Source organism: Amphiura filiformis, chromosome 14 (genome assembly GCF_039555335.1).
Source record: "Amphiura filiformis chromosome 14, Afil_fr2py, whole genome shotgun sequence".
In the NCBI taxonomy this organism is placed as follows: domain Eukaryota; kingdom Metazoa; phylum Echinodermata; class Ophiuroidea; order Amphilepidida; family Amphiuridae; genus Amphiura; species Amphiura filiformis.
The window spans coordinates 12,451,874-12,479,749 of NC_092641.1; the positions used below are offsets into that span (position 1 = coordinate 12,451,874).

Genomic DNA, 27,876 nt, shown 5'->3' on the forward strand with positions numbered 1-27,876 from the left:
ATAAAAAAAACCTACTTCTTTGGACTTTTACGTTAATAAATTAGGGGTTCATTCATATATTTTCATGACTAAACAACCGTTTAGTCATGAAAATATATGAATGAACCCTGTTCATACATACCAGCTTCTTATTTCATCAAAATAATAACAAAAATGCAAAGTAACATCATTAAAAACCGTAAATTTCCTTCGTTTTCCCTACCCCGTGATCGCACATCGGGCCACCGGGCATAAACGCTGTTTATGCCCGGCTCTCGACCAATCACGCGCGCCGTTACATAGCATGTATGTATGAACAATTTTTATGTCTTATTCATATAATTCCTCAATCTAGAAATAAGTGGTACACTCCTAACTTGTGTTTTGTACAGTCTAGAAATAAAAGAATTTAGTAAACTTGTTACCGCATTATAATTTAGTAAGTTGAAATTAAGTCTAGGCCAATATGTTAATGATGTCCTTGTTCCTCCTCATTTTCAATAGAATAACAACATACTGTTGGGTATATACTGCTCACCATTTGATATTTCACAGTTATAATGTTTTGTAGTACAGCAATTTTGAATAAGCGCTTTGGTGTAATTAGCTAGCATACTATCTACAGAATTATAAACTGAAAAAGTATGTTGGTTACTTATCAGATAGTGAGGCAGACTAAAGATGGATTCATCAAGATGAGGACAGAATAGACAAAATACCAATTATGGTTTGTATTGATAGTTTTTTGAATAAGGAGCAAAATTACCACTTCTGGAAACCATAGAACAAAGTGGACATATTTAAAGTAGCTACACTAAAATAAAATCCAGTTTAACTTTGTACAATTTGGCCTAAAATTGGACAATTTTGTTCGGAATTTCAAAATCTTGCACACCTTCTCCACTTTTATTATGGATGAAGATTGATCTGGAATAATTTAAACTGTTGAATTTGTTTGGAATTCCTAAGTCTTCCACAAGGGAATGTGGTTTTCAAATGTAATACCGTAAAACCTCGACGACAAGCATATAGCGTGCTTTCGATGAAAGCTAAATTAATCCAGACGCATTGACAAAATTATAATATTATGGAATTTGAGCATATACATACACGTACTATTGTAAGATCAATTTATTGTGTTGGCATATCTGCGGCTGCTTCGTATTAATTTAGTTTTCACCAAAAACACTCTGTATGCTTGTAGACGAGGTTTTACGGTAAGACGAAAACTTGACGATTACTTATAAAACCACTTATTACCAAAAAAACCTAACATCGTTACATTTCATGCGTGGAAAAAACCAAGGTCCTCATCATCGTTATGACCCTGAGTGATACATTCTCAGTAGGAGCAACATGTATGCTGACTTCGGGGTTGTCATGACAATTTTACAACGTTGCTTCCTGATTAATTAAGTTAATTGACAATAATTATCCTTTAAAACATTAGAAATGTAATTATGAATATAGACGTAAGATGACGATCTGGTAAAAATCGTTATTGTTATTACAATTATTATACCGCCTACCACTTCTGTTTCCAGACATGCATGGATATATTTTCATAGCCTGCTATAAAATGAGCATATCTTGAAGAAAAACAAAGTGGACTTTTTTTTATGGCAGGCCATAAAAGAAATCCGGGACTTCTTCATATGAGAAAAGGCCGAAAGGTGGATGATTGGTGTCCATAATCTGATATTTGGTCGACTTTTTGGGTGCGTGAACAGTGGACATGTTTTCTAAAAATATTTGTTTATGAATTGTCATTTTGTGATGCTGGATTTGAGCCAACAATTTAGTATAGTTTACAATTCTGAACCCATGAGTGCTACTCTTCGAAAAAAGAGTGGCAGCGAGATAATACAACTAATTCAACGTTTTCAGAAGACACCGAGAAAGAGAGAAGATTTTAAGCGCAAGACGGTTACCCCTTTTGTTCGTATATCAAGAAATTATTAGCTCCGTGTTCGACATGAAACTGGATCTTGAGAGAGAGTTTGCGGAAAATACCAGTCTTCATGGGATTGTTCGTATTTTCGAGTCGGCTGGGGTTATCTTAAAGCTCATTTGGTCGGTAATTTTCTTGGCAGCTTTTGGTCTGTTTATTTGGCAGTTTTCAGAACGAATTACAGCATATCAGAAATTTAATTACAACACTCTTGTCGAGGTACGTATTTCATTAACATGACTATAGCTTATTCATAGTTAACATTGTGTGGAAAATGTAATTTTCTTTGCACCGCTTGTTCATGTTGTTCATTTAATATTATTACCTGGTCAGTTTCTTAAGTTCAAGTTCAATTTCAATTGTATTAAATTCATTCTGACCTTTAATCATATATAGTACTAAAAATATTTTCCATTAAAAAACAGCACAAATACATAACAGTTATAAGTTATTTTAAAATACAATGTGATAAAACAATATAATGATGAATGCTTTTTTATGTAAAGTGTTACCATTAAATGTCAAGTACACTATTTCTTAGAAATGAATGCGTGAAAAACAAATGCAGCTAAGCCCAGGCCCGTACCCGTACGCAGGGGGGCGCGACGCACCCCCCCCCCTTTGGAAAAGTATACAAAAAGTCCCAAAACGGGTTTTTACGCTTCTTTGGACAAAAAAGGTCCAAATTTTATCCACTTTTCACAAAATCACTATATATTTCTCAGAATAAATGCGTAAAAAACAAATGCAGCTAAGCCTTCTAAAGTGTTCGAACCTAACGTGGCATTTTGACGCAGAATAATTAGATTCTTAAAATGTTACATGTTATCATGATATCTACTTACATGGTGTGTGGGGTGTGTGTAGGGGTGCGTTCGTATGTGTGTTTGTATTCAACTTATTGTCTCTTCATCTTTTTCCATTTTGATCAGGTTGAACATCGATCCAAATTAACTTTCCCAGCCGTGACAATCTGCAACTACAATCGCTTTTATAGTTCCCGAATAACTGAAGAATATACAAAGTAAGTGACGGTAATTTTGGACAATAATGTTTGTACAAAATCTCTCCTCAAATTTGAATCACGTAGCCAGCAAACAAACAATGTTTTCTAGGTTGCCAGAAAACGTTTAAATGTCGGGTTATATAATGGGTATAAAACGTTATTATAACATTCAAAAACATTTTTACTAACCTATTGCAAATATCCTAACATAATGTAATTTCAGTGTTGACAAAATGTTGGCCAAAAAAAATTTGCAAGATATATTTTACAATAAAACTTTTTAAAAATATTATTGTAGTGTGTTTTCATACTAAACGTTTTAAAACGTTTTCATGACCTTTATATAGCCCGACATTTAATGTTATTAAAACATTTTACCTAAACCAAAACACATGATATAACCCGTTTGAATCGTTTTAAAAATGTTTTTGTGTTTGCTGGGTAGTTTCATTCAAAATGATTTTTTTCTGAAATTCAAAGTGGATCTTAAATGGAAAGGTCTAGGAATTCTTATTTTGTTATTCTGAGCCAAAAGGAAACATTTGTTGATAGTGCTTGAATTTTTTACTACTATCAACGGATTTCGTAAACATTTTGGATACACGTTAGAGAAATATGTTAAAGAAATAATGTTGTATGTAAAATGGGAATAAAATGTTCCTCATTTCTTTTATGACTTGATGAACTTGATGTGAACTTTCAGTGCTTCACACCTGTCAAAAACCGAATTGGATAAAACGTTTCTATTTTCAGAGTTACTGAGAACCTAATTAAGCCATAGGTAAACCATTTCCATGACCAAACTATTATAGCAATATTGAACAAAATAGCATTTCTTGTCACCTATACCACCAGTTCTGCGCAGCGATTTTGGTCAAACGCGCTACGACATTGTTCTCTTCGCCCCCATAATTAGCTTTTTTGAGACTTATAATAATAATAATATTTATTTGAATTACTTGCAAAAATACAAAAGTAACAAAATAACAGTAGATTTATACACACTTTACATTTCTTACACATGACAAAAGCAAGTAATTCAGGATGAGTGAATGGGCTGAAAAGTCCAAACACAGAAGTGCCCACTCATCCTGCACATGAAAGAATAATTTAAAATTAAATCATAAAATACATCATAAAATAGAAAAAAGCAACATTTTGGAAAATAAAACCATTATGAAATGTTGAAACAATATTATAAATGTGTAAAATACAGGCATTTGAAAATACATAAGCAAAAACATGTTACACCACAAAATCATTTAAGCATATTCAAGTAAAACGATTTACATTCAGACTAAAAATACGACAAGGCTGTTAACATGATGTAATTCAGATGGAATTCCATTCCAAAGACATGGAAGTGAAAAAACATAGAATTAAAGAAAGAAGAAGATTTGGCAGTTTGGTGCAATAACCTAGAATTATCCAAAATACTTCTTTGAACCAGAGAACTAAAAGAAGCAGCCCCAAATTCATTGATTATTTTAAATACAAAGGCTAATCTTTGACATTTGTAAACATCCTCAAGCTTAATCAATTTAAGGCCTACAAGCCTCTCAGAATAAGATGGACGATCTTCAAAATCAACTTCAGGAAAATCTTCGTAGAACAAAGTACGAGTGATTTTCCTCTGGATTTTTTCTAACCTATCAATATGATTCCTTTAAATGGAGACCAGACACAAACACAATAAACAATGTGAGGCAAAATAAGAGATTTGTAAAGATTGAGTAAAGCATCAGAAGTCAATTCCTGGTACATCTAACTATGAAACCAGAGAGTTTAGAAATCTTATTAGCGACATTACTAATATGAGAGTCAAAGGAAAGGTCCTTACTGAAAGTAACTCCAAGCAGCTTGAATTCATCAACTTTTTAAGCTCATCACTGCCCATAATATAAGAACTACAGAATTTGGGAGACTTAGATCTAGTCATGTGCATGGTGGAACACTTTGAAAGATTCAAAGGAAGTTTGTTACAAATTGACCACTGAAAAATGTTTTCAATGTCCTGCTGAAGAATTTTATGGTCTAAATCACCATAAATAGGACGGACAATTCAATTATCATCAGCAAACTGGAAAAAGAAGAAGAAACCACATCATTTAAGTCATTAACAAACAGAAGAAATAAAATTGGACCAAGAACAGAGCCTTGAGGAACACCTGAAGTTACATTACACCATTCAGAAACTACACCTTTGAAAATAATCCTTTGCTTACGCATGTACAAAAAGTTTTGAATCCACAAAAGAAGTTGACCTCTAATTCCCATAGAATGAAGTTTACCAAGCAAAAGATTGTGATCGACTTTATCAAACGCAGAACTAAAATCTAAGAAGATACCATCAACTAGCCAACATTTACGATCATCCAATGATTTACTAAGCAGTAGGAAAAATGTTGACAATATTTGCTCACAATTTCTGCCACTGCGAAAACCAAATTGATTATCAGACAAAATACCATTTCCATTGACATAATTCATTATACGAGAAGAAACTATCTTTTCCATAACCTTACCAACAATGCTTGTCAAAGAAACTGGGCGGTAACTACTAACATCATCCTTGGGTTTACCAGAACCCTTATAGATAGGGACAACATTGGCCTCTTTCCAAGCACTAGGTACTTGACCATGTTGCAGAAAAATATTGAACAGATTACATAACACTGGAGCTAACTCATTACAACAGACCTTCAAAAAGACAGGAAGAATGCCGTCAGGCCCAGGAGATTTGGATGAATCAAGATTATTAAGAACATCCACCACTTCACTTACTGTAATAGGCTCGAAAGAAAGGGGGGCTGCACCATGCGAAGGAATAGAATTGGGCACTTTATCAACTTGCTCGCTTTAACAACGTCTTCATCAGCGGAAGACACTGCAATAAATAACAGTTGCTGATGAACCCAGCAAACACAAAACGTTTTCGACATCATTTGCAAAAGGTTATAAAAGGTTGTCAGAAAACGTTTAAATGTCGGGTTATATAAAGGGTATATTAAGAGTATAAAACGTTTTCATAACCTTAAAACACATTTTTTGATAATCTACTGTCAGCAAATAAAATGTTTTACAGAAAACGTTTAAATATCGGGTTATATAAAGGGTATAAAAACGTTTTAATAACATTCCAAAAACATTCTTGAAAACTTGATACAAAACATTCTAAACAGAATGTTATTTTGGGGTTGTAAAAATATTTTTCGAAAAATGTTTGCCCAAAATATTTTCAATAACGTTTTAAAAACGTTTTCATGACCTTTATATAACCCGACATTTGAATGTTATTAAAAGGTTTTGAAAAAAACATGCTGGGTTCAAATATTTTAACATAATGTTATTTAAGTATTGACACAATATTTTGCAAAAATGTTTGCAAAAATAGTTTACAATAACATTTTTGAAAACATTTAAAAATATTGTTGTAGTGTGTTTTCATACAAAACGTTTTAAAACGTTATCATGACCTTTATATAACCCGACATTTTAATGTTATTAAAACGTTTTTACCTAAACCAAAAGCCAAAATATAACTTATTTAAAACATTTTAAAAACGTTTTTGTGTTTGCTGGGGAAGACGTTGTGATAAATTAACCGCTGCGCCTGTCGTTAAACGGCAATACATCCGCCAAACGTCGGACTATACTGTGGCCGTAAGGGCCACTATATATTGCGAGCATGTTGCCCTTCCCCTTTGTCCGCGAACAAATTGCGGAACAAATTGAACGTTAAAACGACCGTAAAAACATCGGACGGTATACTGGCCATTTTCTAACCTAAATAGCAAATGGGCATTAAAAGCCACAGTATTTATTTCAATGTCGACGTTTAACACTTATGCTTTAGTCTTTACAGTTGCAAAAACTAAGGCTTGACATATTCCCGGTTTTCTGGGGATGGCTCAAACATCAACTTTAAACGGGCTTTTAAAGAAAATCGCTGTCTTTGTTCCGACCAAAGGTGTTTAAGATATTACCAAAAAAATACTATTTTGGACACATTTCGGACACATTATAGGTTTAGTTGTTGTTGTTGCTGCTGTTGTTGTTTCGAACACCCTCTATTCCGCAAATAAGTGTGTTATAAACGTGCTCCATTTCCGATGACCCACGCGACGTTGGTATTAATCATTGTTTGCTTTTCTGGTTTTTTCAATCTCCTGTAGGCATTTGGACCGACTACTCGGGTTTGCAGACACTCTGAATTATTACTACGCAAATTCATATGTTTCATCGCTTGAAAACCGCTTGGGAGATCAACCTGTAGAGAACTGGCAGTCTTTCAATGACGAGTTTGATTTTGAGCAATTCGCAGCCCAATCGGGTTTCAGCCTCAATGAGAGTTTGATATGGTGTGATTGGAAAGGGAAGAAAGACTCTTGCTCTGCGGATAATTTTACCGCAATCTTTATACCGGATTATGGTATATGTTATCAGTTTAATATCGATGATAAAGATGAGAATCGACTGCGGCAAACTTTACCAGGAGCTGAAAATGGATTGAGTATTCTAATAGATATTAATCAAGAAGAGTATACAGAGACTTTTAAACAAGGACATCATGAAGCAGGGTTGAAATTTGTTGTACATCATTGGAATGACCCACCTCTTATCGAGACGCTCGGGCTTGCCATTGCGCCTGGATTTCATACATATGCTGCTGTGAGGAAAAAGAAGTATGAATCATTGCCCAAACCTTGGGGTAATTGTGAATCTGTAAAAGATGGTTATAATAAGAAAGGTTGTCTTAGGGACTGTCGTCTTCATCATATCGTCAGTAAATGTGGCTGTAGACCATTGGGGTATACTAGTAACTCCAAGATTTGCACCCCAGACCAACAATCAGATTGTGTAGCTAAGGCGCTCCTGGAATACCGCTCGATTGGCAGCAGTGACGTATGCAATTGCCCTACTCCTTGTAAAGCAGTGGTTTATACGGCATCACTTTCAATGACGTCTTTTCCAAGCGACCAGCTCGAGCAAGAATATCAAAATAAATATGGGACATTTGTAGAGGTTGTCGACGAAGGCAACTCAAGCTTTCCGACCAGCGGAGATCGCGACCTTCGTAAAAACTTAGTTTATCTAGATGTTTATTTCGATGAGTTAAGTGAAACTAAATTTAAGCAGGTTGAAGCCATGAGTTTTTCGGCCTTGCTGTCTGATTTGGGTGGACAAATGGGATTTTTTCTCGGTATGAGTGCAATCACAGCGGCTGAAGTATTGGAGTATCTCGTGAAAAAGATATTCCGTTTATTTAAGTGGAATCGATCAAATGACAACAGAGTAATAGCGCTAAATCCATCCGTGTAAAAGTGTAATTGACTATTTCGGTATTTCTCAACAACCTTTGCAAAGAAACAGAAACAACATCATCGTTAATGCTCACGTCGTTACTGCGCACTTTCGACCAGTATACCCAATACCGTTATAATTGAAGACCGAATTAAAAAGACTAGTTTACGTCTGACGTCAGGGCAAAGGCGCGGCATGATTGGTTGCTGACTTGCGCAGTACAGTATTTTTGGTCTGGTTGACAGGACGTTATACGCAAATTAGTCTTTTTAATTCGGTCATCAATTATACGTATACCAAATACCGTTACTGAGCTCGTTGGACTGCTCGAAATTTCCCAACAACAATATGACATAGTATTGATATGACATATATGATGGGGCCTTTATTGCAATAACAGAAAGTATATTGGTGATGATTTTTGTAGCTTACTTAATACCTATTCAGCGATTTTATGTAAACAAACATTTTTTAACTACACTACCAATCGATCACCAATTTAGACAATACATATGAAAAGGTTTGGTTATAAAACGATTCTCTTATCAATGCATCTGCGCACAGTTTCCATCTCGATACACCCGAGAACACAGATATTTCAAAGCACAGCGAGTCTAGCCTCTACGCAGTCTGTGTTTATACTACGTGGTTGAGTGCATAGCATCATAAGGGCTGCGCGAGATCTAGTGGAAAATAGGCATCTGTGATTATTTTGTGATTGTCAAAACCGCCAGTGTTCCCTTCATCCAATCAGAATTGTTTTATATCGAACGAAAGCTAACACTTCTCCCTAAAACACTTTTTTTTTTCATTACGTCAACAGATAACGCAATTCAATGTTTATAGCAAGGCGAATGTGGTAAATCTGTTGAAAACGACCTATTCAAGCACAATTTTTGACCAAAATGAAGGTTTAAAAGTCATAACCTCAAGTGCTCCTTAGTTCCTTACAATATTTTTCAAATTTTATGTCATTAAATTAAAGAGCTCACTTATATTGTCCATATACTAGCTTCATTTCGATGAGCAATGCCCAATTCTCTTTAAATTGCAAATCTTGTGCAAAAGGTTTTTTCGCCTGTTTTGTCATACAGTTGCTAAAGAGCGCTTACAAATTGATATGGACCTACCGCTTTCAAACGTACTTGAATTCTATTTTCAGTTGGATATCCATTTTGCCGTTATCAGGTTGTTTTCACGTTTGCCATTTTTCCGCTTCATTAGCATATCTATGCTTGTTCAAAAAATACAAAAATCTGAATTTTGATCGATTTTAGGGTGTTCTGTGTCACTAAATCGCTGAATAAGCCTTTAAAACGAACATGACTGCTATGTATATAGTGTATATAGGTGTAAAATGAACTTAATGTAATGCTAGATATAGATTAAGGGGTCTGCTAAAGTTTGACAAAATTTTGCCAAAATGGGAGGAGTCTTTTATGTTTGCTGTGAATTTCTGCCCAGAAATATTGATCACAGGTGGTTCATGTAAATGAGAAAACTTAACAATTTTAGCATGATCACTTGCGTAAGGTCACAGAAAATTATGTAAATAGGCTTGTATTTGATGTTGCATTTTAGCTCTAGCACTTTTTTTGCAGACGCGATTTCATGATTTCGTGATTTTCATGTTTACAGATTCCAAAAATTCAATAAAATGGAAAATATTTACTCTTCATTGCAAATGTTACTGCTATTTCAAATTGCTCACATTGAATGGCTATAATGCTTCAAGATTCTGGAAAAAATAGTGCTCCTTTGTCTATAAGCGGAGTAATATTTTACAGTTCAACGTTTTAGTTAAGCGAATTGGTGCATTAATTAAAGGTGGGTAACCTGCTTGACAATCTCATCCCCCACTTTACCTCATCAAAATTCTGATTTTGGTATCAGATGAAAGCTCATATTTTTCTCATAAACATATTAAAATTTGACGTTCCAAATCGGTATATTTTCGAAGAAATCATCAAAAAACTGTCGAATTAGTCTAAAATATGGAATACCATATTTGAGACTAATTAGGCAGTTTTTGATGATATCTTCGGAAATACACTGAGTTGGAACTTCTAATTTCCATATGTTTATGAGAAAAATAGCGCCTTCCGCTTCAAATCAATATTTTACATGATCATGATGATTATCATTAATAAAAACAGTGTAGACTACCAATATCACGCTGTATAAATGTCAGTAATTCCATTAGGAATTAGTCACATTTACAAAAAAACATTTACATGTTCTTTTTGCATGAATGTTTGAAAGGGACGACATTTTATGTTATACGTTAGTTTTAAAGAATTTGATTTTCCAAATTATATCAGGTCACTTTCCTTTAAGTTTACACACCATCTTAATTAAAGATATATTAAAGTATATCGAGTTTCTAATCAGATAGTGAGATAGGCTAAAGATGGATGCATCAAGATGGGGATAGAATAAACAAACAAAAAAACATTTGGCATGTAGTGATGATATTTTAATATGTTGCAAAATTACCACTTCTGGAAAGTGGCAAAATGTCACCAGCTACAAGAAAATATAACCCACTTTAATATTGTACAATTTTACCTAAAATTAGACAACTTTTTTCGGAATTTCAAAATCTTCCACACCTTCTCCACTTTTCATGGATTACATATTTGACTGTTAAATTTGGTAGGAAGTTTGGTTTTCAAATGTATTAGAATAATTAATTAAACGCATTGGTGCAATTAGCTAGCATACCATCCAGTGGCGTAGCTAGTGGTTGTGGCGCCCAGAGCAAGAATATACAATGGCGCAGTCATAACAATTATTAATTGTTGATCCCTTCGCTACGTCAGTTATACGATCTAAATAAAGACAAACTAGAAAGTATGTCGGGTTTTATGTACGAAGAGGACTTGGTAATCACTTTTAAAATCACTTAGTACCAAAAATGAAATAAAAAGTAACATCGTTTCATGTCATGTGTGACAAAAACAGAGTTGTCGTTATCATCACCATCGTTATCATCAACGTATGCATGAGTGATAAATTCATCATTAGTACTAACAGGTACGCTATTTCATGCAGAACCCGTGGTTTTCATGGCATTTTTTCGATGAAGCCGCCTGATTAATTGACAATAATGATCCACAAAAACATTAGGAATATCATTAAGTACAACTTAATCGACAGACCGTGAAGGTAATTGATATAGAACTTTTTCCCTAATTCCCGTCATGCACTATTCCAGAGGGGGGGGGGACTTCCGCCCGACGGGTGTCGCAAAACACATCATCTCCCCGCGAGTGTACAGAGTTCTGATAATTACATTCTGAAATACGGACATTTCGGCTGGTGCCGTCATCGGGAAAAAGGAAGAAAATGAAAAACACAGATGTTCTACAACGCTCTGTATCTGTATCATCCGTGTATTCAATAATAACATAATAGAGAGATTGCGATGTTCCAAACGCACCACGTGGAACGTACGTTTTCACGTACGTTTTTACGTTCGTTAATACGGTGTTAAATATTGCAAGTCTCGGTTCCAAACTGGATTGTGCTCATTCGTCACGAAGGAGAACAAGTCAGCTAGAATAAAGACTATAATATTTTGATCTAATCTAATCTAGGTCGATAGAGGACAGAGGGCATAGTGATTGAAAAAGACAGTAATCTGAGTCTCTGCCTAATTCAAACAGGCCGCTCTTGATTCTGGCTAAAATTTTGACCTACATGCTGATTAAACTTAATTGTTTTTTTGTGCTCCCCAAATATTATAGTTGCCCCAAAACATATATTTTGGTAGATTAAAGATCACTACATCCATACATCATGAATGAGACCTGAAAATTGGGCGCGTTGGGCGCGTTGCATGGACAAAATCAGCATATTTCAACATAGTATCTGCGTTTAATTCTACGTTGGAATCCAAAATGGGAAATCGCAATGTCATTTTTTGTACGCAAAGTATCACACACATTTCAATGGGCAATCTTTGCGTATGAATATTGCGTTTAAATTTAGTCCATTTTTAACACATCGCTGTACCTTTATTATAATGATTTGTTACAAACATAAGGATCATAATAATAATTAGACTTTCCTTCGTATGTTCATTATCTTTGACTGTCTTTAACATATTGTGAAATGGACAAATTTTGTGCATTTTCAACGATGTATCTACGTCGATTTTGCACGTGGAATATCTTCAAAACTAGTTAAATACGTGACCTCGCTTCGATGCAGGTGAGTGGTTTTGAATAGATCAACGTACGTCCGATATCTACGTTTGGAAATCGCAATGTCTCTAATTAGCAACATCGATGGCTTTTTACGAAAATCCACATAATATGGAATCAGTATGCCCATTATTAAGACTAAATAATTGCCAAGACCATCGGATCTATGAGGTTGATTGACTACGTCATACCCCCTCTTGGAATAGTGCATGACGGGAAGAAGGGAAAAGGTCTATAGACGTGAAATATCATTACTTTTATTGACATTATTATACCGTCTGCCATTTCTGTTTCCTGGCATGTGTGGATGTACTTGTTTTGTGGACTTGTTTTTCAAATCTTTTGCTTTTGAAATGTTTATGAAATAAGAATATAACAACAACAACAACAACAACAACAACAACAACAACAACAACAACAACAACAACAAATACCAAGGCTCAAAGTGGAATCATGATGTATTTGAACCAACAATTTTGGTATAGTTTACCATTCTGAACCCATGAGTGCAACTCTTCGAATTGAATAGAAAACAGAAACAGGAAACAGGGTGATAGCGAGAATCAAGCGAGGATCTCGCGTTGCTTTTACATCTTATGTATAGGTTTGCATCTATTGATACACATTAGAAAGAATTCATCTATTCAACATTTCCAGATGACACCAAGAAAAACTTTTTAAAGGCGATTACCACTTTTGTTCGTATATCAAGAAATTAATAGCTCCGCGTTTCGACATGAAACTGGATCTGGAGAGAGAGTTTGCGGAAAATACCAGTCTCCATGGGATTGCTCGCATTTTCCAGTCTGCTGGGGTTATCTTAAAGGTCATTTGGTCGGTAATCTTCTTGGCGGCTTTTGGTTGTTTGTTTGGCAGTTTTCTGAACGTGTTACAGCATATCTCAAATTTGATTACAACACTCTTGTCGAGGTATGTATTTCATTAACATGAGTATAGTTTATTCATAAGTAACATTGTGTGGAAATTATAAAAAATTTTCACTCCGCTTGTTCATGTTGTATTATCTGAGTCAGTTTCTGAAATTCAAGTGCAATTCTATTCAGGCTTAGGCCCATAGTGTTGCAAAATATTTTCATTATAAAAAACCACAAATGCACAAACAGTACAGGTTATTTTTAAAATATAGTGTAAAAACAATAAAATGATGAATATATTTTATGTAATGTATTACCATTTCTTAGAATGAATACAAGACAAACAAATACAGCTAAGTATGCTTAAGTGTTCGAGTCTCCCGTATCAGTGGCGTACCCAAGGGGGGAGGGGCAGCTGCACCGCGTTTGGTCTGTTTATTTGGCAGCTTTAAGAGCGAATTACAGCACATCTTTAATTTTATTGTAACACACTTGTCGAGGTGTGTATTTCATTAAATCATAAAGTAACATTGTGTGTAAAATATAACAAAACATATAAAAATAAATAAATAAATAAAATAAATGTAGATATTTATATAGCGCTTTATGCCGTAAACAGCCTCAAAGCGCTTTACATTTATTCCGCCGTTATTAGAATATGTCGGAACCACGTTTGCTGCCTAAAAATGGCGCAGGGTTCACCAGTACAACGACTGTGACTACCCCTAACAGCTTCCCATTGCACCTGGGTGGGGTGAAGCAAGCGAGACAAAGCGCCTTGCCCAAGGGCGCAACACGGTGGCAGGACGGGGACTCGAACCCACGCACGTAAAGCAAGCTCTCAGATTATGAGTCCAAGGCCGCAACCACTGCGCCACCGTGCCCTCTTTATATCTTTGCCAATTTTCTTTGCTTCCCTTGCATATTCTTAAAATTAAAATTTGTTACCTGGTCAGTTTCTCAGCATATATTCAAGCCGCTTCTTTATTTTGTCCCCTGTCGCTTCCCGGGTTGCCTCGTCACAATTATTGATATGATCGTCGGTTTAATGACCAGCGCCCGAGCAATTTCGCCGGCCATCATAATACTGGATAGCTCAGATGGTAGAGCACTGGTCACACAAACCAGAAGTCGCTGGTTCGAATCCAGCGTCAGGAAATTGTCTTTGCTCCACTTTTTTACGTAGTATTTTATCTGGTCAGTTTCTCTGTGTGTATTTTTTACCAAAAAAGTATTTGAAAGTCAAATCTTCATTTGTCCCAGGTTGTATCGTAGCAATTCATAGGCGTGAGCCTAGGCCACACGACAGCACGGTTTAGTGGCTCTGATCAGCGTCCGAGCAATATCGCCGGCCATCATAATACTGGATAGCTCAGCTGTTAGAGCACTGGTCACGCAAACCAGAGGTCCTTTTTTGAATGTAATAGTGTTACCTTATCAGTCATTTTTCTTTGTATATTGAAACTGCTAAATATCTATATGTCCAATTTGAGCCAAAATATTTGCAGCATTATGACAAAACATTATTCACTATAATTGTTTGAAAACTATTTATAAATAAAGATGTATCTATAGGGAAAGTCTTTTTTATTTCTTTGAATTTTGATCAAATGTTTGTGGTTAAAGTGTTTTTTAGGATTTTTCCAGACCTGGAGAATTTTTGCCTAATTTTTTCTCACAGATGGACTCTGTACCTTCAACAGATTAGCAGTCATAAGGCTCAAATGCTTCCATAATACTGGCTTTAAGACTAATCTTAATGCTTGAACAAATAAACATGCGCAAGAAAGAAATGTCGAAGATATTTTGACACAAGTCAGTTGCATGGTGTGCGTGTGGACCACTTGAGATATGTGTAAGGTACACAAATTTCCCGTGTGGGTTGCGTATGTGTGTTTGTGTTCAACTCATTGACTCTTCGTCTTTTCTCTTTTGACCAGGTTGAACATCAATCCAAATTAACTTTCCCAGGCGTGACAATCTGTAACTACAATCGCTTTTATAATTCACGAATAGCTGAAGAACATCGAAAGTAAGTGACGATCATTTTTTAAACCATTGATAAGCACTGCACTGGAACGGCAAGAATCAAGTTCGACGTTTAGTGCACGTTTATCTCCTGGTTGAAATCCACACACCTCCTATGGAAGACGTTACCTAAGCCTTCCACACAGGAAGTTTAGATTCCAAGAATACATTAAGGGTACCGAAGAGGGAAAGGATAGGGACATTCATATGCACTATAGGGTCCACAACTTATAAGTTCCCCCTAATACTTTTTGATAGAAATCAAATTGTAAAATCTTATGAGTAACCTTATTTGTTTTACAAATCTGAACCAATTTGTAGTGTCACACACCATTGCGTTCGGTCACAATGGTTCATTTTGTAAAAGAGAAGCAGTTTTAAAAGTTGCACCTGAGTTCATAGGAGTCAAATGTCAACAAATACAGTATGTCAGGCCTGTTTATGTGTTTATAATGGAAATGAAACTGAACGTCTAAAATGTTCAATAGAAAATGTATCCTACTATATTGTTAACAAGTGCATTACAACGTCGGCGCATGATCTTTATGAAAGTATGGATTCGTTGCTGGATTCAGCCAGATTTTCTATTGACATCTCCTGACGGCTAATTTTTCACTTCTCCTGGCAGCTGTAATTTTGTTTTCAATGTTCGAATCGCATTAGGCGTATCTCCCATATGACGAGCAATTTCTTTCACTGGTATATTTTCATCCAGCAAATCGGGCAAACGAGGCATTATTAAAAATGTGACTTTTCACATTTGATGAACTACTGGCGATGCATGGTCTATTCTCACTGCAGTAACTATTCCTCCCAGTTCAGCCATTGTTATTAAAAAAAGAAAAGGTTTAAACACCTGCTTTGCTTTTGAAAATGAAGAATACCAAATATCAAGTTTTCTTTAACAAACACATGAATATTCCTAGCCTACTGTATTGTATGTTTAGAAGAAATAAATTAAATTCAGCGGCTATTTTGCATTTCTGGCAGCCATTTTTGCTTTCATTTCAAAAATATCAAATAACAATTTTAATGACTTATCCTTCACTTTTAAGAAATTTATACACAATTTAATTTAATTTTTTACATTTGTGTTGGGATCACTGCATAAGACTTTAATCACTGTTTGGTTTTTTTCTCGATATCATCCAGGCATTTGGACCGTCTACTCGGGTTCTCAGACACTTTGAATTATTACGACGCAAATTCTGAAAACAGCTGGGAAGATCAATCTGCTGAGAATTGGGATGACGACTTTAATTATGAGCTATTTACAGCCCAATCCGGTTTCCGCCTTAATGACAGTCTGCTACGGTGTGAATGGAAAGGGAAGAAAGACTCTTGCTCTGCGGATAATTTTACGGAAATCTTTATACCGGGCTATGGTATCTGTTTTCAGTTTAATATCGATGATAAAGATGAGAATCGAGTGCGGCAAACTTTACCAGGAGCTGAAAATGGATTGAGTATTCTAATAGATATTAAGCAAGAAGACTATACAGAGACCTTTAAACAAGGACATCATGAAGCAGGGTTAAAGTTTGTTGTTCATCATTGGAATGACCCTCCTCTTGTTGAGTCGCTGGGGTTTGCCATTGCGCCTGAATTTCATACATACGCTGCTGTGAGGAAAAAGAAGTATGAATCATTGCCTAAACCCTGGGGTAAATGTGAATCTGTAAAAGATGGTTATAATAAGAAAGATTGTCTTAGGGACTGTCGTCGTGATCACATCGTACTTACTTGCGACTGCCGACCATTGGGATATCCTGGTAACACCACGATTTGCACCCTAGACCAACAAACAGATTGCGTAGCTAAGGCACTCCAGGAATTCCGCTCAATAGGCAGCAGTGACGCATGTAAGTGTCCTACATCTTGTACAGAAGTGGTCTATAGGACATCACTTTCAATGACTTCTTTTCCGAGCGACCAACTCGCGGAAGAATATCAAAATAAATACGGGCCACCTAAAGAAGTCACTGATAAAGACAACTCAAGCTTTTGGATCTGCCAAGATCTCAAACTTCGTAAAAACCTAGTCTATCTAGATGTTTATTTCGAAGAATTAAGTGAGACTAAATTCAAGCAGGTTGAAGCCATGAGTTTTTCGGCCTTGCTGTCTGACTTGGGTGGACAAATGGGGTTGTTTCTCGGTGTGAGTGCAATCACTGCGGCTGAAATAATGGAATATCTCTTGACGAAGATATTTCGTTTATTTAAGGGGAAGCGATCAAATGACAACAAAGTAATAGCGCTAAATCCATCCACGTAAAAAGTCAAATGGGCATTTTAGTAATTTCTAAAATGTGTACCTTGTTAAGCTGAATTTATACTTCGTCGCTGAGCGATGAGCGATTGGCATTTGACCAATAAGGTAGCTCGCTTTCCCAACGCAACAAAAGGAGCCTATCTCATTGGCTAAAACCCGTCGCTATCTCTCAGTGATGTAGTATAAACTCGGCTTTACTGCTTAAAAGCTTATACACAACGGCGACATGCCATCGTTTTTGTTTTATTTCGGCAATTACAGAAATGGTTAAATGGCGCGATGGTTTCGGCAGTTCAACTTATTGCATATTTGTCTTTTTTTGTGTACAATTATTATTGTCGAACTAAACTACCGACCGATCAATAATTGTATATAGAGATATGTATTGCATAAAATATGTAAATAACCATACAATTTTCACTTAGAGCGGGTTATTTATTTTAATTCAATTGAATTGCTATTATCGATGTCTATAGTGGGCAGTGCCATGCGTCAGCGCATTAGGTTCAAAAGATTCAATAAATTACACTATAAGGCAGTTTAAAATGGAAAAATAGGTAATTTTAAGCACGATTATCTCATACTAGGAACTCTTACAGCCCTGACAGCAAAAAAGGACATGATCAATTAAGGCATGTAAGGGTAGAAGGAAGTTTTATCATTTAAAGTGTAAAGGTTGCCTGTAAAATATTGATTCCATTTATAATAATAATAATAATAATAAACCATGCTTATATAGCGCTTTACACCAAAGTCCCTAAGCGCTTAAACAAATTATACATAGACAAAAACATAACAAATAAACATTAGTATGCAATTTTAAATAAATAAGTTTTCAGAGATGTTTTAAACTGATTAACAGTCTGAGAGTTTTTCACATGTAATGGTAAACTGTTCCAAAGTTCAGAGGCAGCAATAGAAAATGAGCGATGACCATACTGAGTAGAATATGATGAGCTAGTTAGACGAAATTGTGTTGACGATCGAAGACTACGTGGAGGCGTGTAATGCTGTATGAGTTCTTGTAGATAGACAGGTGCAAGATCATTAATACATTTATAAGTGAGGAGGAGAACTTTGTATATAATGCGGTATTTCACAGGTAGCCAATGTAAATCATGAAGGATTGGAGTAATGTGATCACGTTTCTTAGTAAGCGAAATTAATCTGGCAGCCGAGTTTTGAATTCGTTGGAGTTTGGAGATCTGTGAGTCGGGTAAACCATAAAGAAGACTATTGCATTGGTCAAGGCGACATGTAATAAAAGCGTGAACAAGCATTTCAGTACAATTTTTATCAAGATATTTTCTGATCTGGCCAATTTTATACAGAGCAAAAGATGCTGAGCGACAAATGTTATTAACAAAAGAATCCATTCTCAGATCATTCTGGACAATTACACCAAGATTGCGAGCATTATTTACAGGTTGGATAAATGAGTCACAAATTTGAACAGGTGGTAAAGGTGAATTGTGTCTAAAACGAGATGTGATATGGATTACTTCCGTTTTGTCCTCATTTAGTTTTAAATCGTTCATGTTTGACCAGGTTTTAATGTCGTTTATACATCTTTCAAGCTTTGGAAGAAGATATGAACGTTCACATTCATCGAGCACAATATATATTTGAGTGTCATCGGCATAAATCATTTTACTGAAGCCATGAGCATTAATAACATCTTCCAGAGGGGCTGTGTACATGGTAAATGATAGTGGTCCAATCACAGATCCTTGTGGAACACCCTCCTTTGGCACATGCGCTTTAGAAATAGTGTTATTGATTGAAACAAATTGTGAGCGGTTGTTGAAGTATGAAGAAAACCAGTTTAATACAGATCCAGTAATACCATATCTCTGGGTAAGGCGGTCAATAAAAATATCATGGTTGATAGTGTCAAATGCAGCAGAGTAATCTAGAAGTATTAAAACAGCTTCCTTTCCTTTGTCTACTGCCAACAACAAGTCATTATATACACGAAGTAGCGCTGTCTCAATACTGTGATCAGATCTATAGGCCGACTGCATTTTACCGCGAAGATGTTGTGAAGTGAGATACTTATGTATTTGTGAAGAACATGCACGTTCAATAGTTTTAGCGAGGAATTTGAGATTGGCCACAGGACGATAATTTTTCAGAGTTTCACAGTCTAAGCTTGGTTTTTGATGAGTGGTGTGATGAGTGCAGATTTTAAAACATCAGGAAATTTACCTTGCTGGAATGATAAGTTGATGATTTTTGTGATGATAGGAACAAGCTCATTTATACATTTTTAAGGAGCCATGTTGGTATTGGATCCAGCGTGCATGAAGAAGATGGTGATTTCATGATGATTTCCTTTACCGATTCCTCAGACACCATGGCTAATTCAGAAAGTGTCGAAGTGCAAGAATAGCTTGTTTGAACACTTAAATGTGATGGTGGTGATTCTTCCAAATTAGCTTTAATACGTTGAATTTTTTCTGCATTTATATATAATATATAATTGAAGACCGAATTTAAAAAAATAGTTTGCGTCTGACATCAGGGCAAAGGCGCGGCGTGATTGATTGCTGACCCGCGCAGTGCGGCATTTTTGGTCTGGTTGACAGGACATCATACGCAAACTAGTCTTTTCAATTCGGTCTTTATAGCAAGATAAAATGCTAATTCAAATAAAACCACACAGAGCTACAGGCTGATTCAAAAAGAAGTAAACTCATTCGAGTGAATGTTCATGTGTTGGTACAGGGGGGGCCGGCCAAGATTGGCTCAATTTTGACGTTGTCATTGGTTTTACACGTAAACACAAAAATGTCTCAAATTATTCCAAAACTGTACGTATGTTATTAAGCACTATTTTATCAGTCTAAATCCGTTGAGGTTCGCCAGTGAACCTCATTGTAAGTACTGTTTTTTGATTTTTTTGTATGAATAACGCACGATATGTTACGATATATACTGATTCCCATCCCCGGCGATTATTAAAAATGTTTTCTTTGAATTTAAAATTATTTATTTTCATGTGAAAATGTATATATTGCACTGGGAAATATATTTTGTGCATTTTTTTTCTGTAATTGGGCCACCCGGCCAATAGAGCTAAGAACGGATCTTGGCTCCGGGAAAAAATAATTGCGTCCATCGTGCAGGCAGTGTTGCCGTCATATTGTCTGTTTTGTTTACGCTTTTGTCTGTTGCCACATTGAATAATGTAGTCCACCATCGTCTATGTTGGTAGTTACAACAGCAATTAAGGTTTAAACAGTCATGCAACACAAAAAAATAATTGAGACCAACCTCAATATTTCGACGTGAAGACACACATCCTCATCAGGAGAACTCCAAAGATGTTGTGAATGAGTTGACTTCACGATTGACCAAAGATGACCTTCATTCATTTGACCTATGGTTCAGAATCTGCTCTATTAAATGGTATTTTCATTTAAATAAAAATAAATAAAAACAAATAAATCAATTTCGGATTTATATAGCGTCTTTTTCCAGATCTTGCCGGCTTCAAAGCGCTGTAATTTCGCTGCCATGGTGAATCATCACAATCAGATGGCATCAACTAGGCCAGTTACTGCCAAACCTGACTCAAACCTATTCGCACTTAGATTGAAACATCCACCAATTTTCTGTGCAGCTCCCCAAATTCCATTGGGTGAAGGACATTTTTGATAGCCAAACAACTAATCACCGAGTTTTGTAAGCAAAGAGGAAACCGGAGATCCCGGAGAAAACCTGCGAGACCGAGCAAGGAACCGGAATAAACCAAGTTCAAATACAGTTCTTGCCCGACCGGTCGGGGCTTGAACCCGGGATCTCAGTGGTACAAGGCGAGGGAACACCCGCTGCGCCAACTTGCTCATTTACAGCGGATTCCGTACAAACGTGCTACAAGCAAGAGTATCTTTTTGAATCACCCTGTATATCATCTCTATAAAAACAACGTGTATCCATTTATAGCATTTCTTCCTTCTTGTCTTTCTTATTAATTACACAAATTAATGTTTCCACTTGAATGGATGTGTAATGAACAATAGGGGTAGATACTTATGATGGTCTACGTATGAGAGATGTGTGCCTTCTCAAGTAAAAACGCAATATTCTGAATTTAAGCTGCAAACAAAGATACTGCCTTTTTACTATTAAAGGGGAAGGTGAGGCAGGTGTTTTTTCAATCAGTCCGCTCTTATTTTCTGAAATTAAAATACAGTATCTACATACTGTATATCTACATTATTAGCATTTACTTTGTATTAAGGGAAAGGGTATGAGCGTTTGGGCAGTATTTTATTGTGGGACATTAGAGCACATCAGACATATCGAATTGCATTCTGAATACGAAGAATATCCTTCTGATATCAAATAATTTTGATTTTTTGAAATTCGCAATGTAATACACATTTTATAGCAAATCATTAAAAATTGATATTTTTGATATTTAACAGTACTCGAAGTAAACTTTATAAATCTGATGATTTATATTTGAAGTGTATGTAGGTGGGATAAAAAGCCGACGATCAATTGAAAATTTTGACCGTTCGTATTGAAGATACGGATTTTTTGGGTTCCCTTAATGTTTTCGAATTTACTAGAGATGTTGCAATTTCCACTCGACGTGATCGTAGACCATCTGTGACGGCATGATATCGCTTAGTGGTATGGATTCAGATTACGTACGTACGAAACGAAAGCGCGGACAATGTAAAGAAAATGCAAAATATATGTCAGTTTTAAATGATATTAAAGACCGTCACAGACAATACCAGTCCTTTTGTTATGATCATGCATTTCCTTTATGAAACAAGTTAAGACATACTTTTGAGGTACAGGAACCTGAATAGCGCCACCCTTATTTACAGCTGGCACGGATGCTTCTTTCATCTTCGGGCGCGGATTAGTTTTGGGTGCCCAACTCTTTGACTAGATCAAGATACACCATTGTGTGATGTTCTGAACATTTCTCAATTGCAAAAATAGGCGTAGATGCCGGGGGTATATGGTCAATTCCAGCCAAAGCGGGCCAAAATTCTCTCTGGGGCCATTTTGAAAATGTTTTCCTTTTCAATTCTAGACTTATCAAATGAGACGATCATGTCTAGTGAATCATCAGGTGGAAGTGCCATCGGATTGAAAAATAACTTTTCTTGCTAGACCAAATAAAGTGTTAAATGCGCATATGCATGTTACCCACGAATTCAAGCATTTTTCACCAGTTGTACGCCATAAAATTTCACTTTCTTTTATATCTTTCAATATTTTATGTGTGACTCATATACACTAGAAATCGGTGAAGACTTTGAACGTAAAATAGAATTTTATTACATATATCTACAAAGAAATATTTTGGTTATTACAAATTTTAAGAAAGAACCAGGTGTACAGTTAAGATTGTGTCAATTCTTCGAACTCTTTCCAAAGTGGCTGTCATTTAACATTACTGTATTATTTCGAAAGATTAGAATAAATGCTTCATATAAAGTCAGATTTTGTATCTCGTCGCAGGATGAGGATCTCGGATGGATTCGTGGGTAACAGCGTCTGGAAAATAGCAATTCCTATTAATTTTTTTAAATAAAAATAAAAAATACTTTTCCGTATGTCAATAATTCAGGCTGCAATGGCACTAAAATGAATTTTAATCAAAATACAGACTACATGGGCTATTTAGAATGGATCATTATGGCATTTTGGGTATAAAAATTTTGAGAATAATGAAGTTGCCAAATTTAAATAGACAGAGCAAACAGTTTTATATTATTATTTTAGTAAAATCATTCCATATTTTCATGCAGCAATATTCTATTAACTCGTGTTTGACAGTTCCTATGAACTAAAACACTATCAATACATTGTTAACTATAATTTAAGTAGGGATTCGTGGGTAACCAAAATGTTCGTGGGTAACACATATTTGAAGGTATGTATTGGTAAGCGGCAACATAGAAAATATTACAGAAGGTTGGAAACCACCATGCGGTTATTCCTCCATTGTGTTTCAATGATTCCTGTTTCTCTAACCAATTGCATTTACCCAAAAATGGTAATTTAGGATAATCAATCAAAACTTCATGATGCAGCTTCAGTATACCTTCAAGAGGACGCTATTAAACAGGACTGTTTTGGAACCTATTTCGCATGTTTTCAAAATGTTAAGATGCATAAGAAACATATAATTTACGAGTAAATCATTGGATTCGTGGGTAACGCCGAATTCGTGGGTAAAGCTATAAGTACTATAGTACCGTTTGGGGTTTGCGTTTCTTAGGTGTATAAACTGTAAGTACTGTCAAAATTATAGCATACCCATGGCTTGAATATGTGCTGATTTAAACTTAAAATAAACAACCTCCTTATTTTTCAAGGTTAGCATCTATTCGGGATTCGTGGGTAACAAAAGTTTAAACCGTCGTAGATTCTTTTTTAAAGCGGTGAACGTATTTTTATGATTTACAATTTTAAGCGCTTGTCAAACTAAATTCAGTGTCCAAATTCATTAAATATCAATTTAAGTTATGGCAATTATATTTGCTGGACTCGTGGGTAACAGTTGATACGTGGGTAACGTCAAATTTGATTTTATGGAATTTTATGGGTAAAACGTATTTGCATAAAATAATCACTTGGACCTCAGAATTATAGAACGAAACTTCGTTTCATGATATAGTCATTTATGGCATATTCACTTAATTTTTTTCAGAACGATCATTTTATTTTTGATACGCGGGTAACAAAATTATTAGCCAAATTGACTTAATGGCCTCTAGAGTCCACAAACTTTGGTGGAATTCAATCGTTTTACATATGATGAGAGATCATGCAAACGTCTATCTAACGGTAATAATTTCATTTTGATTGAAGGACATTCAATGACATATATGGTGCTTTATCTTTGAATTCGTGGGTAACGCCAATTCATTTAAGCTATCATAACTTGTCCCCTGGTATGACTTGCTAGTAAAGGCCTATATGCACAAAGAGAGCACATTGGACGTGACATGATATGCTCCATCAATAACGTGATTTCCTTTATTAATGACATTTTAAAGTGGAAAGTTAACATAGAGAGAATTTTGTCCCGCTTTCGCTGGAATTGACCATATATCCTCCCAATATTTTGCCAGGGGGATGGTCCATACAATCATCCCCCCCCACTCCCAATTTTGACGCCTGTATGTGGGTTTCTGACCACATAACCTCATATCTGGTCATTTTAGCCACCAAAGTGCAATATTCGTAGCTTCGCGTGAAATTATTCCACATGTGCACCGTATTTCATCAGTTTAGCTTCAATATGGCACAATTTTACTCGCGCATTTGTACCATAAACTTATTTTGTCGCCAAAATGTGCTGGATTCACTATACTTCAACAATTTTTTTCCAATCCCATCCCCCCAATGTCATAAAGAATCTACGCCACTGATTGCAAATCTTTTCATTTAATTATATGAGGAACTGTCAATATATTCCTGCAATTATTATTTATATCCGCTCAAGCATGACTTTGATGAAAGGTACTAATGATAAATGCAAGTTTGTACCTTTGTCTTTCAAAACATCCAACAGTTATTATTAGAGTACCTTGAATTACGTAATCTCATTTGCATAAAGCAACTGTCAGCATTGGCGTGAAATTTGAATTGCAGCTAAGAAACGTGTAATAAACGAAGCAGAAGTATGTACCAAAGCAGTTTACAAGCCCTATCGTTTTGTATGAGGTAATATTAGTATATTCAATTGATAATTGTGAAAGATGAAATGGATCCATTTAACGACAAACCAAAATGGTGTGAACAACAATCAAAATTATCTCCAAAATGAAGAATATGAGAGATCATAATCAGGACAATAGAGATTGATGCAATACAAATATGAATATGCGCATGCGTTAATGGTATGGATGATTAAAAGTACCGAAATGTATGAATGAAGGATGATTTCATCAAAAAAGCGCTATAAATATGATTAAATAGTATTAAATATGATTAAATACAATGTTACAATGTTACAATGTTACAATGTGAGTGATTTGCTATACTAAGTCTCATGCTAGTTCCTCCCAAATGCGCCTCTTTGCAGACGACTGCTTGTTGTATAGGTCAATAACATCTGAGCATGACTCACTGGCCCTGCAGAAAGATCTCAATTCACTTGTTGAATGGTCTGACAAGTGGCAAATGTCATTTAATACACGTAAATGTAAGACATTGCGAGTAACTACAAAGAAAACTCCTATCATTTATATAGCATGGGCACTGATAACCTGGAAACCGTATCTCATCACCCATATCTGGGGGTTGAAATCAGTAGTAATCTAAAGTGGTCAAATCATATCAACAATATTACTGTTAAAGCCAACAATGCTCTATGGTTTATTCGCAGAAATCTCTGGAGGTGCCCAAAGTACGTAAAACAGCAAATGTACTTCGCATTGGTAAGACCGCACCTTGAGTTTGCTTGCGCTGTATGGGACCCCCATAATGTGTCCGACATCCAATACAGCGCAGGGCAGCTCGGTTTGTATCCAACAATTACCGGAGAACAGAGGGCACGGTCACTAGTATCCTTCAAAATCTGGAGTGGCCATCCCTTGAGCAGCGAAGAAGACAACATAGATTAACAACAATGTATAAAATTCAAAATTGCTTTCATGCAACTTTGTTGAGTATGTAGATGTAGATGCTAAAATAAAACGAACCTTTTGAAATTCAAATTTCTTATTCAATCCAGAGACTCTCTATCATGTACTACATGACCTTTTGAAAATAAAGGGTTCAAAACGGAAGAAATGTTTGGTTGAACAAATTCATCAGGATCGGTAGAATAAAGTCAATCAAAAGGTTCTTGTTTCTGATCCAATAAATTGTACTTACTGAGGACATTTCGATAACCACTCTGTTATCTTTATAAACACTGAATGAAGACTGCTACTGTGAACTGGTCATCCAATCACCTATTGATTTCTTGGTGATTGACTTGGTGTTGCCACTTTTTTCCTGTTGAATCTTTAGAGAGATTTTTCACAGGATGTAACAGTTCATCAAAAATGTGAGAAAGTTGATATTGACCTTCATCTCTGTTCATGGTGGCGCCCCTTCTCTTCCTGCCCTCTATAACCTCCTTGACTCAACGTTTATATCTGTCTTGCTCCGTGCCTATGACCTCTGCCTCCTCCCAACCGATGACATGGTTCCTCTCTGCAACATGATCTGTGATGGCCGATTTATGTTGTAAGCGATTCTTTCCTGCTTGCTCTGGTGACTGTTTTTCCCAGTTCTTTTTCTGCTTCCGCGCGGTGCTCATCCAGTTGAGTGCCAAATTTCCTTCCTGTCTCACCCACGTATGTGAGATCACAATTAAAGCAAGGATTGTTGTATATAGCTTGAATTGTCTTCGGATCACGTTTATCCTTCGGGTGCACCAGATGTTTCCTAAGGATGCTGTGCGGTCGCATAGCAGTGGAGATGTTGTAGGATTTCATGACTTTCGACACTCTTTCGCTGACGCCGTTTACATACGGCAGGACAACCATCCCTTTGCTCTTTGTCTGTTCTTTCTTTCTTCTGTACTCTTGGTGGATTTCTTAGGTTTGACTGCCTGCATCTGGTCTTTCACCCGTTTAAATGTCCAATCAGGATAACCACACACTTTCAGCGCTTCCTGAACTTTTGTCTTCTTCTATGATCTTATCTTCCTCATCGGTTATAATGCGTTCTTTCCTGTCAAACAGAGTTCTTATGACACCCATTTTTTGGTGCAGGGGTGGTGGGACTGGAAACTCAGGTACTGGTCAGTATGGGTTGGCTTGCGGTAGTCGAGAAGCTTAACCGTAGAGTCTTTCTGACTATGAGGGTACCCAGAAATGGGATGGTTCCTTCTGACTCTTCCTCATACTTTATGGAGTCTGATTTATCAATTTTGTTAATGTGGTCCGTTAGCTGTTGGATAGTGTTTCTATCCCAAGGATGTCTATCCCAAGGAGGGGAGCCGTGGTAATAGCTTGTTGTTCCAGTGCTTCCGCAAAGATATTAGCCGCTATCGGTGATACTGGGCTTCCCATCGCAGTCCCAAACAACTGGCGGTAAATCTTCCCTCTGAAGGTGAAATAGGTGGTGGTCAGAATAAAATCCAGAAGTTTAACCACATCCTCACTAGTCAAGTTGAAACCTGTTTCTTTGTTGTATACTCTCAACACGTTTTCTTTTTCCAGTTTGTGTTTCACTATGTCCATAAACTGATCAATTTTTCACATAATGCTGTGTATTAC

The 27,876-nt window shown here is 36.1% G+C and overlaps 2 protein-coding genes across 2 annotated transcripts; both read left to right on the forward strand.

Moving 5' to 3' along the window:
- The first annotated feature begins 1,527 nt into the window (after window positions 1-1,527).
- LOC140168923 (acid-sensing ion channel 1C-like) lies at window positions 1,528-10,651 on the forward strand. Its single transcript, XM_072192239.1, has 3 exons — window positions 1,528-2,149; window positions 2,863-2,954; window positions 7,112-10,651. Exons 1-3 carry the CDS (start codon window positions 1,955-1,957, stop codon window positions 8,256-8,258), a joined length of 1,434 nt encoding a protein of 477 aa, XP_072048340.1. The 5' UTR covers window positions 1,528-1,954; the 3' UTR covers window positions 8,259-10,651.
- Window positions 10,652-13,129: 2,478 nt separating this feature from the next.
- LOC140169723 (acid-sensing ion channel 1B-like) lies at window positions 13,130-18,322 on the forward strand (the record flags this gene model as incomplete). Its single annotated transcript, XM_072193018.1, has 3 exons — window positions 13,130-13,378; window positions 15,264-15,355; window positions 16,504-18,322. Coding segments are annotated over 3 exons (1,464 nt in total), but the record flags the coding sequence as incomplete, so codon positions are not given.
- Window positions 18,323-27,876: the final 9,554 nt, after the last annotated feature.

Bases quoted from the DNA above. Each gene is read 5' to 3' on its own strand.
- LOC140168923 (XM_072192239.1), top strand. From the start codon at position 1,955: ATGAAACTGGATCTTGAGAGAGAGTTTGCGGAAAATACCAGTCTTCAT. The intron at 2,150-2,862 runs GTACGTATTTCA...CATTTTGATCAG, and splicing joins ATTACAACACTCTTGTCGAG to GTTGAACATCGATCCAAATT. The intron at 2,955-7,111 runs GTAAGTGACGGT...AATCTCCTGTAG, and splicing joins ATAACTGAAGAATATACAAA to GCATTTGGACCGACTACTCG.